The sequence below is a fragment of the Salvelinus alpinus genome, chromosome 13 (assembly GCF_045679555.1).
Source record: "Salvelinus alpinus chromosome 13, SLU_Salpinus.1, whole genome shotgun sequence".
Lineage (NCBI taxonomy): Eukaryota > Metazoa > Chordata > Actinopteri > Salmoniformes > Salmonidae > Salvelinus > Salvelinus alpinus.
The window spans coordinates 4,844,844-4,857,435 of NC_092098.1; the positions used below are offsets into that span (position 1 = coordinate 4,844,844).

General features: G+C 39.8%; 1 protein-coding gene across 1 annotated transcript in view; it reads left to right on the plus strand.

Annotated features, from left to right (window-relative positions):
- Positions 1-12,592, plus strand: part of LOC139536843 (carotenoid-cleaving dioxygenase, mitochondrial-like) — a 94,408-nt gene that overhangs the window by 55,008 nt on the left and 26,808 nt on the right. The window contains exons 7-10 of the mRNA XM_071337499.1: positions 900-1,060; positions 3,966-4,133; positions 7,807-7,944; positions 11,802-11,984. Of these exons, the coding sequence (XP_071193600.1) occupies positions 900-1,060; positions 3,966-4,133; positions 7,807-7,944; positions 11,802-11,984 (650 nt within the window). The remainder of the gene's footprint in view (positions 1-899; positions 1,061-3,965; positions 4,134-7,806; positions 7,945-11,801; positions 11,985-12,592) is intronic.

Consider the following 12,592-nt stretch of genomic DNA (forward strand, 5'->3'; position numbering starts at 1 on the left):
ATCGCATTTGATGAGAAATATCTTCCTTGCTTGGTGACAAGGCAGGCTTCTGTAGGCTACATGTCCAGTGGTGATAATACGTTGACATGGTTACAAAATGAAGCCACCGCTGTTTTTTCCAGGGGAGAATAAATGAAATACCATTTTTTTTTATTAACAAAAAGTTTTTAGGATCCCAGCGTTTCCCAGCCTTAGCCATGGTCGGCATATGTAATATATGCTCATACCCTGCTTTCACTTTGTTTGTTCGCCACTATTGTATCAAATACACCAGATTTAGCACCTCAGGTTTCCCACCCTATGTCACATGCGCAGCCCCTCAGACAGGCTAATACTAGGGCCTCTTTCAGATGATAATAATTATAAACTAGGTGGTTCGAGCCCTAAATGCTGATTGGCTGACAGCCATGGTATATCAGACCGTATACCACGGGTATGACTAAACATGTATTTGTACCAGTTTATAATAGTAATAAGGCATCTTTGGGGTTTGTGGAGTGTAGAGAATGGTGTCAAAATTCAACAATCTAATTCTAGAACAGCAGCATAGAATTCTGGAAACGCGTGCAAAAATAACTCATGATGTAAGGGTCGTTATTAACATTTAGAACTTAAGCGTTAAAAAGGTTAACTCTCCCTGTACCCATGTACACACAATCTCACAATGTCACTACACAACCGTATCTCAGCTACGACAATCATTGTGAAAATGCCTTGTGTGTTTACAGGTATATGTACTGTATCTCTCCCTCTCTTTCTGTAGCAAAAAAAAATTACATCTATGAAAGTCAATTCAGGAAGTGATTTAATAGAAAAATGTAAAAAACCTTCAATTCAAATTGACCCCAACCCTGATGAAAACAATGTATTTGACATATATTTTTCCCTTTTTCCTGTAGCCATGTCAGAGAACTATGTGGTATTCATAGAGCAGCCTATCAAGATGGACCTACTGAAGATTGTCACAGCCAAGCTGAGGGGAAAGGGGATCAGTGAGGGGGTCTACTGGGACCCCAAACAAGATACTGTCTTCCACCTGGTAGACAAACACACGGGACAGGTGAGAGGTGGACAGGACAAGGCTTTTAAAGGCCTTTATAATGAAAATAAATCACTCACGTGGTTCTATTACGAAGCCCTGAAGCCCAAAGCAAAAAATATATTCAAACGTAGAGTTTGAATTCTCTCGTTTGAACATCTTAGTATCTCGTTCGAAACGATTTAGTTTAAAAAAAAGCCTACAAAAAATGTCACAATTCCTAAGTCGTTTCAACTACTTATCTCATTTGAACTACTTAATTGTTCTTTTGTCTAATTAGGCCTCATTCGTTATGCAGCTTGTCAGACCGTGCAAAGTTGCTGCACCCATTCATTCACTGATTCCATCTATTGATATGATTATTCCTTGTATTTTTTGATAGCCTAAAGCAGGGCTGCTTTTGAATGCCAGAGCATGTAAGTGGGTGAGTGTGGAGTGAGGAGCAGAGCATAAATCGAGCATTTAAAAAGAAAAGTGTCGGCTTTCTCTATCGCTCCACTTTTGCTCTAGTAAAACACATCTATAAGCTCTGGTCGTGCTCTGCCTAGCTATTTTCCTTTCCGTTCCTCACTATTCTTTATCACTATTCTTTTTCTTACTCTGACCCCCCCCCCCCAATCTAAAACATGTGTTAATACATTTGATGTCCTTCAAAATTGAAACTATCCTAATGTTAGAAAGTAGAATATCAACTAGATATACACTAGGCCATTGTGGGTGGGGTCACATTAATTAAAAGAACAGTGATTAAGGAAATAAAAAATGCTAGCTAGAGCATGCCCGGAGCTTGTGGCTCAGCAGTACCGGAGTGAAATTGGAGCAGGAGAGAAGGCTGACACCATTTTTAAATCTGCTTGAATTACGCTCTGCTCATCTCTTCACACTCGTCTGGTGCTCAAAAGCAGCCCTGCTTTAGGCTATCAAAGAACTGTCAATGAATAATCATTTCAATGGATGGAATCAGTGAATGAATGGCTGCATCGACAATTACATGGTCTGACAAGCTGCATAACAAATTAGGCCTAATTAGACAAAGGAACGATTACAGTACTGTGAAACAGTATTTTCTCTCTTTCTAATTTTCTCTACTTTTGCATATTTTTGATACTGAATGTCATCAGTTCTTCAACCAAAACCTGATATTAGATTAAAGGAACCTGAGTGAACAAATAAACAACTACTTATTTAATTTATTTAATAAAAAAAGTTATGCAACACGCAATGCCCCTATATGAAAAATAATTGCCCCCTTACACTCAATCACACTACCACCACCATGCTTGACCTTTGTTGTAAGGTTCTTACTGTGGAGTGCAGTGTTTGGTTTTTGCCAGGCATAATGGGACCCATGACATCCAAAAAGGTATACTTTTGTCTCATCTGTCCATAGAACATTATTCCAAGAGTGTTGATGATCATCCAGGTGCATCCAGGCAAACTTTGGTCAACTTTTTGGATGAGATGGGTCCCATTATGTATGGCGAAAACCAAACAAGAACCTCATACCAACGGTCAAGCATGGTGCTGATAGTGTGATGATTCGGGGATGCTTTGCTGCCTCAGGACCTGGACAACTTGCCTTAATAAAAGGAATCATGAATTCAGCTCTGTATCAGATAATTCTACAGGAGAATGTCAGGCCATTCATCTGTGAGCTGAAGCTAAAGCACAGCTGGATGATGCATCAAGACAATGATCCAAAACACACGATCAAGTCGACATGAAAATGGTTAAAAAGCAACAAATTTGAAGTTTTGGAATGGCCCAGTCATTAGTCCAGATCTAATACCAATTGAGATGTGGCAGGACTTGAAATGAGCAGTTCATGCTTGAAAACACACAAATATCACTGAGTTAAAGGAGTTCCGCACGCAAGAGTGGGACAAAATTTCTCCACAGCGTTGTGAGAGACTGATCTCTTGTAGGGGTGGCAGGTAGCCTAGTGGCTAGAGCATTGGACTAGCAACCAAAAGGCTGCTAGATCGAATCCCTGAGCTGACAAGGTAAAAGTCTGTTGTTCTGTCCCTGAACAAGGCTGTCATTGTAAATAATAAATTGTTCTTAACTGACTTGCCTGGTTAAATAAAATAAAAATCTACAACTACATTCCAACTAAAGGTGGCACAACCAGTTATTGGGTGTAAGGGGCAATTACTTATTCACACAGGAGAATTGGGTGTTGTATAACTTTGTGAATTAAATAAGTAATAAAAGCATCCATTATTTTTTGTTGTTATTTGTAAACTCAAGTTCCCATGATCTAATATATGGTTTTGGTTGAAGATCTGATAACATTCAGTATCAAACGCATGCAAAAATAGAGAAAATCTGAAAAAGGTGAAGTACTTTTTCACGGCACTGTAAGTCGCTCAAACAAGATAATAAGTAATTCAAACAACTTAGCATCTTGTTTGATTGACTTGTTTGAACGACTTGAATGACATTTGAACGATTTTGAATGACATTTGTATTTTTACTAAGCCTTTAAAACGAGATACTAAGTCGTTCAAATGAGATACTATGTCATTTGAAAGAGACACTAATTCGTTCAAACAAGATACAAAGTCGTTCAAACGAGATAATTCCAAGAGTCTGCATTTCTTTTCTTTTTTGGCCTTGGGCTTTGGTATTTTTCATATGAAAAGATAATTGCTTCACTGTATGGGAAGTACAAAAGTGCTAATCTTTGATACTGTATCATAATTTGTCTAATCTATCATAAAAGTAGCACATATAGCAGTCATGTTCACCAGTGAGTAATACACTGAATCAGTGATACAGTAGTAACTAAGCTACTTACTAAATTGCTAAATGACCAGTAAATTATCTATTTATTTTATCTAAACTTTGTCCCACGTTCTATTATCTCCTCTAGACCAACTCAGTGAAGTAATTTGTCCTGCTCTCTCTCCCCTGTCTTCTCTAGACCAGCTCAGTAAAGTTCCACACCAAGGCTCTGTCAGTGTTCCACCAGATCAATGCTTTTGAGGAAGACGGCTTCCTGATGCTGGACATGTGTTGCTCTGATAACGGAGAGGCCATCAACAACTACCTCATCCAGAACCTACGCAAGTCAGGGGAGGCTCTCGATCAGGTCAGCATGGAAATACAGTGCCTTAAGAAAGTATTCACATCCCTTGACTTTTTCCACATTTTGTTGTTACAGCCTGAATTTAAAATGTATTAAATTGAGATGCTTTTTTACAGGCTTACATACAATACCCCATAATGTCAAAGTGGATTTAATTTTAGATATTTTATTTTACAAATTAATAAAAAAGTATTCAACCCCTTTGTTATGGCAAGCATAAAAAGTTGGAGTAAAGTCACAAAATAAGATGAATGGACTCTATGTGCAAGAAGGGCACCTATTGGAAGGGCACCTATTGGAAGGGCACCTGTTGGAAGGGCACCTGTTGGTAGTTGGGTAAACATGTAAAACATGTTTTTTAAAAAGCAGACATTGAATATCCCTTTGAACATGGTGAAGTTATTAATTACACTTTAGATGGAGTATCAAGTGTCAATACACCAGTCGCTACAAATATACAGGCGTCCTCCTAACTCAGTTTCCGGAGAGGAAGGAAACTGCTCAGGGATACCACGAGGCCAATGGTGACTTTAAAACAGAGTGTAATGGATGTGATAGGAGAAAACTGAGGATAGATCAACAACATTGTAGTTACTCCACAATACTAACCTAATTGACAGAATGAGAATAAGGAATCCTGTAAGCAGTTATTCCCAAACTGGGGTACTACGCTCAATGCTGTCGGGCGTACGCCAAATAAAAATGTGATTCACATTTTTCACATTTTCCAACAGTACATATATATTTTCCAACAGGGCTACACATTTAGGTGGTAGTTTTCTCACCTGAGTATCCTCGTTTCACTGCCAAAAATAATATTAAACCATCTACTGTAGCTGACCATGTAAGACATTCCCTGGGTGCCCAGTGAAATAACAACACAATGTCAAATACAGTTAGCCTAGTCAAATAATTAACATCCAATCACATTAACCGTTACTCTCTCGCGGGAAACCTTCACTCTTGCGCAGACATTTAGAAGCGAAACATGACCATTTGAAAAATAAGCCACGGGAGTTTTTCGAGCGAGAATAAAGACGACTTTCGAGTAGTAAGACATGTATAAAAGCAACAGATACCATTAATAAGTGTCTTATATGGTGAGCTACCGAGTGGCTAGGACAGGCAAGCCCCATACTGTTGTGGGGGACTTAATTCTTCCTGCTGCTGTGAATATGGCTGGGACAATGCTGGGGGAAAATGCCAAAAAAACTATACAGACAATGCCTTCATGAAACAACACTGTTTCACAACGCATTAGTGACATGGCAGGAGATGTTTTGAATCAATTACTGCTTTGCATACAAGCCAGCGATTTATATGCTTTACAGCTGGATGAGTCAACAGCTCCTGGTATATGTCCTTTACGTTTATGGGGGGTCAATTAAGGAAGACATCCTCTTCTGCAAACCACTGGAAACCAGGACAACATGAGAGGATATTTTTAAAGTACTGGACAGCTTTGTGACATCAAATGGACTTTGGAAGTCAAGATATGTTGGTATCTGTACTGATGGTGCAAAAGCAATGACAGGGAGACATAGTGGAGAGGTAACGCGTGTGCAAGCAGTTGCTCCCGACGCCACTTGGGTACACTGCAGCATCCACCGAGAGGCTCTTGCTGCCAAGGTAATGCCTGACAGCTTGAAAGATGTTTTGGACATTACAGTGAAAATTGTTAACTTTGATAAAGCAAGGCCTCTGAACTCTTGTGTATTTTCTGCATTATGCAATGATACTGGCAGTGACCATGTAATGCTTTTACAACATACAGAAATGTGTTGGCTATCAAGGGGCAAAGTATTGACACATTTTTTTTAATTGAGAGACAAGCTTAAAGTTTTCTTCTGACAATAATTTTCACTTGTCTGACCGCTTGCATGATGACGAGTTTCTCACACTACTGGTCTATCAGGGTGATGTTTTTTCTCACCTGAATGATCTGAATCTAGGATTACAGGGACTCTCCACAACTATATTCAATGTGCGGGACAAAATTGAGGCTATGATTAAGAAGTTGGAGCTCTTTTCTGACTGCATTAACAAGGACAACACACAGGTCTTTCCATCATTCTATGATTTTTGTATGCAAATGAATGCAAGCTTACGGACAATGTCAAATTATATATTACGAAGCACCTGAGTGAGCTGGGTGCATAATTGCGCAGGTACTTTCCCGAAACGGATGACACAAACAACTTGTTATCCCTTTCATGCTCTGCCTCCAGTCCACTTACCGATATCTGAACAAGAGAGCCTCATCGACATTGCAACAAGCGGTTCTGTGAAAATTGCATTTAATCAGAAGCCACTCCCAGATTTCAGGATAGGGCTGCACTCAGAGTTTCTTGCCTTGGCAAATCGAGCTGTTAAGACACTGATGCCCTTTGCAACCACGTACTTATGTGAGACTGGATTCTCGGCCCTCACTAGCATGAAAACTAAATACAGGCACAGACTGCGTGTGGAAAATTATTTAAGACTGAGACTCTCTCCAATACAACCCATCCTTTTTGGTAAATGTGCTAAAGTAATACTGCAAAATGAATACAAGGTGTTATGTTTGGGGCAATCCAATAAAACACATTACTGAGTACCACTCTCCATATTTTCAAGCATAGTGGTGGCTGCATTATGTTATGGATATGCTTGTAATCAGTGGTGGTTCTAGCTTATATGGCTCCCTGGGCAAACCGCCCTTCAGCGCCCCATCCCCTCCTCAAAAAAAGCACCATTCTGCACTAACTGTAAATTTTATTCAGACATTTGGAACAATGCAATTAAATAATCATAACATTTAAAACTATAAAAATATATACAAAAAAAAGACTCATAAATATAAAAAATAAGTAACAAAGACAAATAGAAACAAATTGTAGTTTATAAATTCAAATTATTACACTATTACCCCATTGCTTACAAAAATACTGTAATACTGTAAAAAGAGGGTAGGCGTGCGGATCAGAAAACCAGTCAGTATCTGGTGTGACTACCATTTGCCTCATGCAGCGCAATTCCTCTCTTTTGCATGGAGTTGATCAAGCTGTTGATTGTGACCTGTGGAATATTGTCCCACTCCTCTTCAATGGCTGTGCGAAGTTGCTGGATATTGTTTGGACCTGGAACACGCTGTCATACACGTCGATACAAAGCATTCCAAACCTGCTCAATGGGTGACATGTCTTGTGAGTATGCAGGCAATGGAAGAGCTGGTACATTTTCAGCTTCCAGGAATTGTGTACAGATCCTTGCGACTTGGGACAGTGTATTATCATGCTGAAACATGAGGTGATGGCGGCGGATGAATGGCACGACAATGAGCCTCAGGATCTCGTCACGGTATCTCTGTGCAATCACATTTCTATCGATAAAATGCAATTGTGTTTGTTCTCCGTAGCTTATGCCTGCCCATACCATAACACCACAGCCCCCATGGGGCACTGTGTTCACAACGGTTCTCCTATGGGGACAGCCGAAGGACCCTTTTAGGTTCTAGATAGCACCTTTTTCTCGAAGAGGGTACACACACACCAACGCATGCACGCACGAACACATGCAAACACACACAACACACAGAAACCTAAACACAGAAACTTAAAACACACCCATTGATACCACACATTTATACTGTGACACTGATGTGTTGATGTTCACGTGCTCTGTATTTGTTCCTCAGGTGTACAACACCACGTACAGAGCGTTCCCCCGGCGCTTTGTTCTGCCCCTCAATGTGACCAACCACACACCGACAGGTGTGAACCTCAACACACGTCCCGCCAGCTCTGCCACTTCTTTCAAAACAGCCATAGATAAGGTATGCTGGAAATGTGCAAGTTTCTGTTATCTATATGTGTTGATGTTAGTGATATTTTGGTAGGTTGGAAATGTGCATGTTTCTGTTATCTGTATGTGTTGTTGTTAGTGCTACTTTGGCATTTTAGAAAGATATGGCCACGGGGGATGAGTTTTCATCACCTTTTGTTCATGTGTGAGAACGATCAGGGTGGGGCGGAGTTACTGTACTTAACTGTCAACGTATTTAATTTTTCTTGTTTTTGTATACGTTTTCGACCTTCTCAAGTGTGACAACAAAATAAGTGTTTGTGGAGAGTTCCAGTGTACTTGTTATCGTACTGTGGTGATTGTAGTGCAACCTATCTACATGCTCTGGAACCTTTCCCCTGCCAAGTCTGGTTGTTGACAGTTTTTTGCAACATGATAGTGGTTCTCAACATTACAGTTGAAAGATTGGACTTATTCCAAGTACTATAGCTCCATAACATATATGACCTACAGACAAACAAATATATACAGTACCAGTCAAAAGTTTGGACACACATACTCATTCAAGGGTTTTTCTTTATTTTTACAGATTTCTTCATTGTAGAATAATAATGAAGACATGAACAACTATAAAAGAATACATATGGAATCATGTAGTAACCAAAAAAGTGTTAAACAAATCAAAATATATTTTTGATTTTAGATTCTTCAAAGTAGCCACCCTTTGCCTTGATGATAGCTTTGCACACTCTTGCCTGTTACCACCCCTTAGTAAACTTATGGAAAAATAGTGTTTGACCAGATACAATGCTATTTCACAGTAAACAAATTGGCAACATACTTTCAGCATGCATATAGGGAAGGACACTCAACAAGCACGGCACTTACACAAATGACTGATGATTGGCTGAGAGAAATTGATGACAAAATTATGATTGTGGGGGCTGTCTTGTTAGACTTCAGTGCAGCTTTGACATTATCGATCATAGTCTGCTGCTGGAAAAATGTAAGTGTTGTGACTTTACTTGTCACGATCGTTGTAATATGAATCGGACCAAAATGCAGCGTGGTATGGTTCCATCCTCTTTATTTGGAAGTGAAACACACAGAAAACGATAAAGCGCCAAACGAAACGTGCCGCAAATGTAGTGCTAGCAGGCAACTAGACAATAGACAAGATCCCACAAAGCACAATGGGGAAAATGGCTGCCTAAATATGATCCCCAATCAGAGACAACGATAAACAGCTGCCTCTGATTGGGAACCATACCAGGCCAACATAGATATATAATAACCTAGATAACCCACCCTAGTCACACCCCGACCTAACCAACATAGAGAATAAAAAGCTCTCTATGGTCAGGGCGTGACATTACTTATTCTATAATGGAAGCACACATACATATTCATATTCCAGATTGAATGGTTATGGGTCTGAATAAATAAATGATATAGCCTTCCACCATCGGGCGTTCACTCTTTCAAATTACCTATGAGTTCTATTGGCCTGCTGTTTTTAACATTCAGCAAAAAAAGAGCTTGCATCCCTCTGCGCAATGCTGATGGTGGTCTCAGGCGCCACTCCAGAATCTCCCATAAAGTGTTCAATTGGGTTGAGATCAGATCCCAACACTATGAATCAGGTTTGAGGAGTTAGCACGGTAACTTTTGTCAACTCTTGAGTACAACTTAGGATAACTGGTACCACAAAAGTTGCTCACCTTTTAGCCAGGTACATTTCTATGGCAACGAAACCTTCGGAACTAACCTGCTTCGGGTAGGATAACTCAAGGCATTTATCCTGAATGAAGTGACTGAGTTGAGGACCAATTATATCAGATACCCTCCCTCTCGCAAAGATTGTGTCATCATACCCTTAATTTGAGGATGACGACTGATTAATAAAATATTTAAATCACATGTTTTTTGGTGTGTAAAATAATAGTAATGTTAAAATAACTATCACTTTACACATTTAGTATAATGACGGCATTTGCTTTCCAAGCAGTACATTTTTCAAACGATTGTATTTAGAAATATGTGAAAGGCAAACTGACAGCCGCAACCAACCATAGCCATACACTGAGTATGTTTACATGCACACTAATCATTTTATAATAAACTAAATTATGGCAGTAGGCTGAGTATGGCAATAGTCATGTAAATACTTAACTCTGTTTATCTTAAATCGGTTTAAATTAAAAATTGAAGTAAGCACACGTCGATTTAAACACCTAATTTTCTTTCAAATTATTAGTACATGTAAACAGCTTAATTGGCGTTCCAGTGGTGTATTTGATCTGCATAATTGCCAGCACCAGTAGCGCAAGCCTCCTTATGAGCGGGCTTATGCATATTAGAAATAATTTTCACATACAAACTTTATATGTCCGAACTCAGAATAAAATATGCTTTGCAAAAATAGCATAGTCGCTGTGGCAGAAAGGGTATTTTTATTGGTGATTTTCTGCATTTATTTAAGTCCCATCAGGTTGCCTGTTTTCAGATGTGAGCATGTAAACAGGGCTATTATGGAAATCGTTCTTCTTGCAAAGCATGTAAACATTTTAAACAAACTATTATATTAATCTGACTATCCACAATAAACATATTATTGTGTGCATTATATCGACGTGTCCTTACTCACTGAGTGACCGAACATTAGGAACACCTGCTCTTTTCATGACAGACTGGCCATGTGAATGCTATGATCCCTTATTGATGTCACCTGTTAAATCCACTTCAATCAGTGTAGATGAAGGGGAGGAGACAGATTAAAGAAGGGTTTTTAAGCCTTGAGACATGGATTGTGTATGTGTGCCATTCAGAGAGTGAATGGGCAAGACAAAATACTGGTTTGTGTGTGTCAAACTCAGCAGCATTGCAGTTCTTTTCACGCTCAACAGTTTGCCATTTGTATCAACATTGGACATCCAGCCAATTTGACACAACTTTGGGAAGTTTTCCACGCCCCAGAGAATTGAGGCTGTTGTGGTCAAAAGGGGGTCCAACTCACAATACTAGGAAGGTGTTCCTAATGTCTGTAAACACAGTTTATAATCCATAGATGCCAGTTCCCTTTCAAATCAAGACTTGCAGCCATTGCTAGTGTACAGTCAAATTGCCAGGGTTAGAGTTTCCAAACCCTTCTATGGATTATATATAAAATAAAGACGAAACATCTAAAAGCTTATTCCACACCCATAGCCTGCTGAATTTGCAAAAATATGGCACTGACTCACCCATAGATTAATTGTCTCAATGAAGAGTCCGGCATTCGACTAGCCATGTGTGACATGCACGCGCAGTTACGAGCCTGCTAGAGTCAGTGGCAGGCGGGCGAGCAATATCCACCGTCGTAATGCGGATGAAGCCTGACCTGGAATGTGAAGCTAACTGAAGTGGTCTAGCGTTATAAAAGCCTGAGTAGATTTAGCTTGCTCGTAGTACACAACTCTGGCGACTGAGACACACGCTTTAAACCCCCTGTTCTGAATATGGCAGCAGGCAGATTATACAATAGTCATGTAAACACCTTACTCTGCTTATCTTAATCAGCGTAAGGTCAAAATCAAAGTAAGCATACGCCGATTAAAACGTCTGGTTTTCTGAGCAATCTTTCATATTATTTGGACATGTAAACACCTTAATGGGCGTTCCAGTGATGTATTTGATCTGATCATTTACTCAAGTGTTTCCTTTGTTTTGACAATTACCATTACAGTACATGTACATTTCTGTGGGAACCGTAAATAGCCACTCAATCACTGATGAAGGCGCTTGTGTTGAAAAGTGTCAGCTTTCTTTAAATCATTGAAGGGAATTAAGTTGCCGGCTTTTACCTTTTATCAACTCTTGTTCAGCTTGGTCTCTTTGTGTCCTGGTCAGGTGGTGTGCCAGTTTGAGGATCTCCATGGAGAGGACCTTTATGAGTACGGAGGTCTGGAGTTCCCCCAGATCAACTACAGCAAGTTCAACACGCGGGCCTATCGCTACTTCTACGGCTGTGGCTTCAGGCACCTGGTGGGAGACTCACTCCTCAAGATTGACCTGGAGGGAAAGAAAGTCAAGGTGAGTTTTGTAACAAAAGTAATGCTACTCTGTCACAGAGAGAGTTTATTTTGGACAAATTCAGGTATGTTTATCACCGTTTTGTTCCGTTCACTTCTGTTTAAGAAACGTTTTTCAACAGAATTGGCGGAATGAATACACCTCTGATCACCCGAAACAGTTCAGTTTCATAGCAGCCAATTTGTATACGTTATGCACCCACCTCCTTTCACCTCTTCCCTTCACTTGTGGAGTTCAATGCACAACACATCAGCTGTATGTGACCAGGCAAAAAAATACTTTCCAAGCCAAACTCCTACACACAGCCTACATCGCTGTTACCATATTAGCTGAAGTAACGTCATAGTCAGCATAGCTAATAGAACTAACGTGTTAGTAAACCGACTACAATCATGCTTTAACGTTATTACTTGATTGTTTCAGTCAAAACATTCATTGGCATCTGAGGCACCAACAGCACGGTCATTTCAAACTGTACCTGCACTTCGAAGAGAAGATCTTGGGCTTGCTTCTCTCAGTTTTTTGTCCTTGAAGACCATGATCCAGTTATCAGTGAGTTTCCCCAAGCAGTCCGGGTTTGAAATGTAAAAGTTCTGAGCAATCTGTAG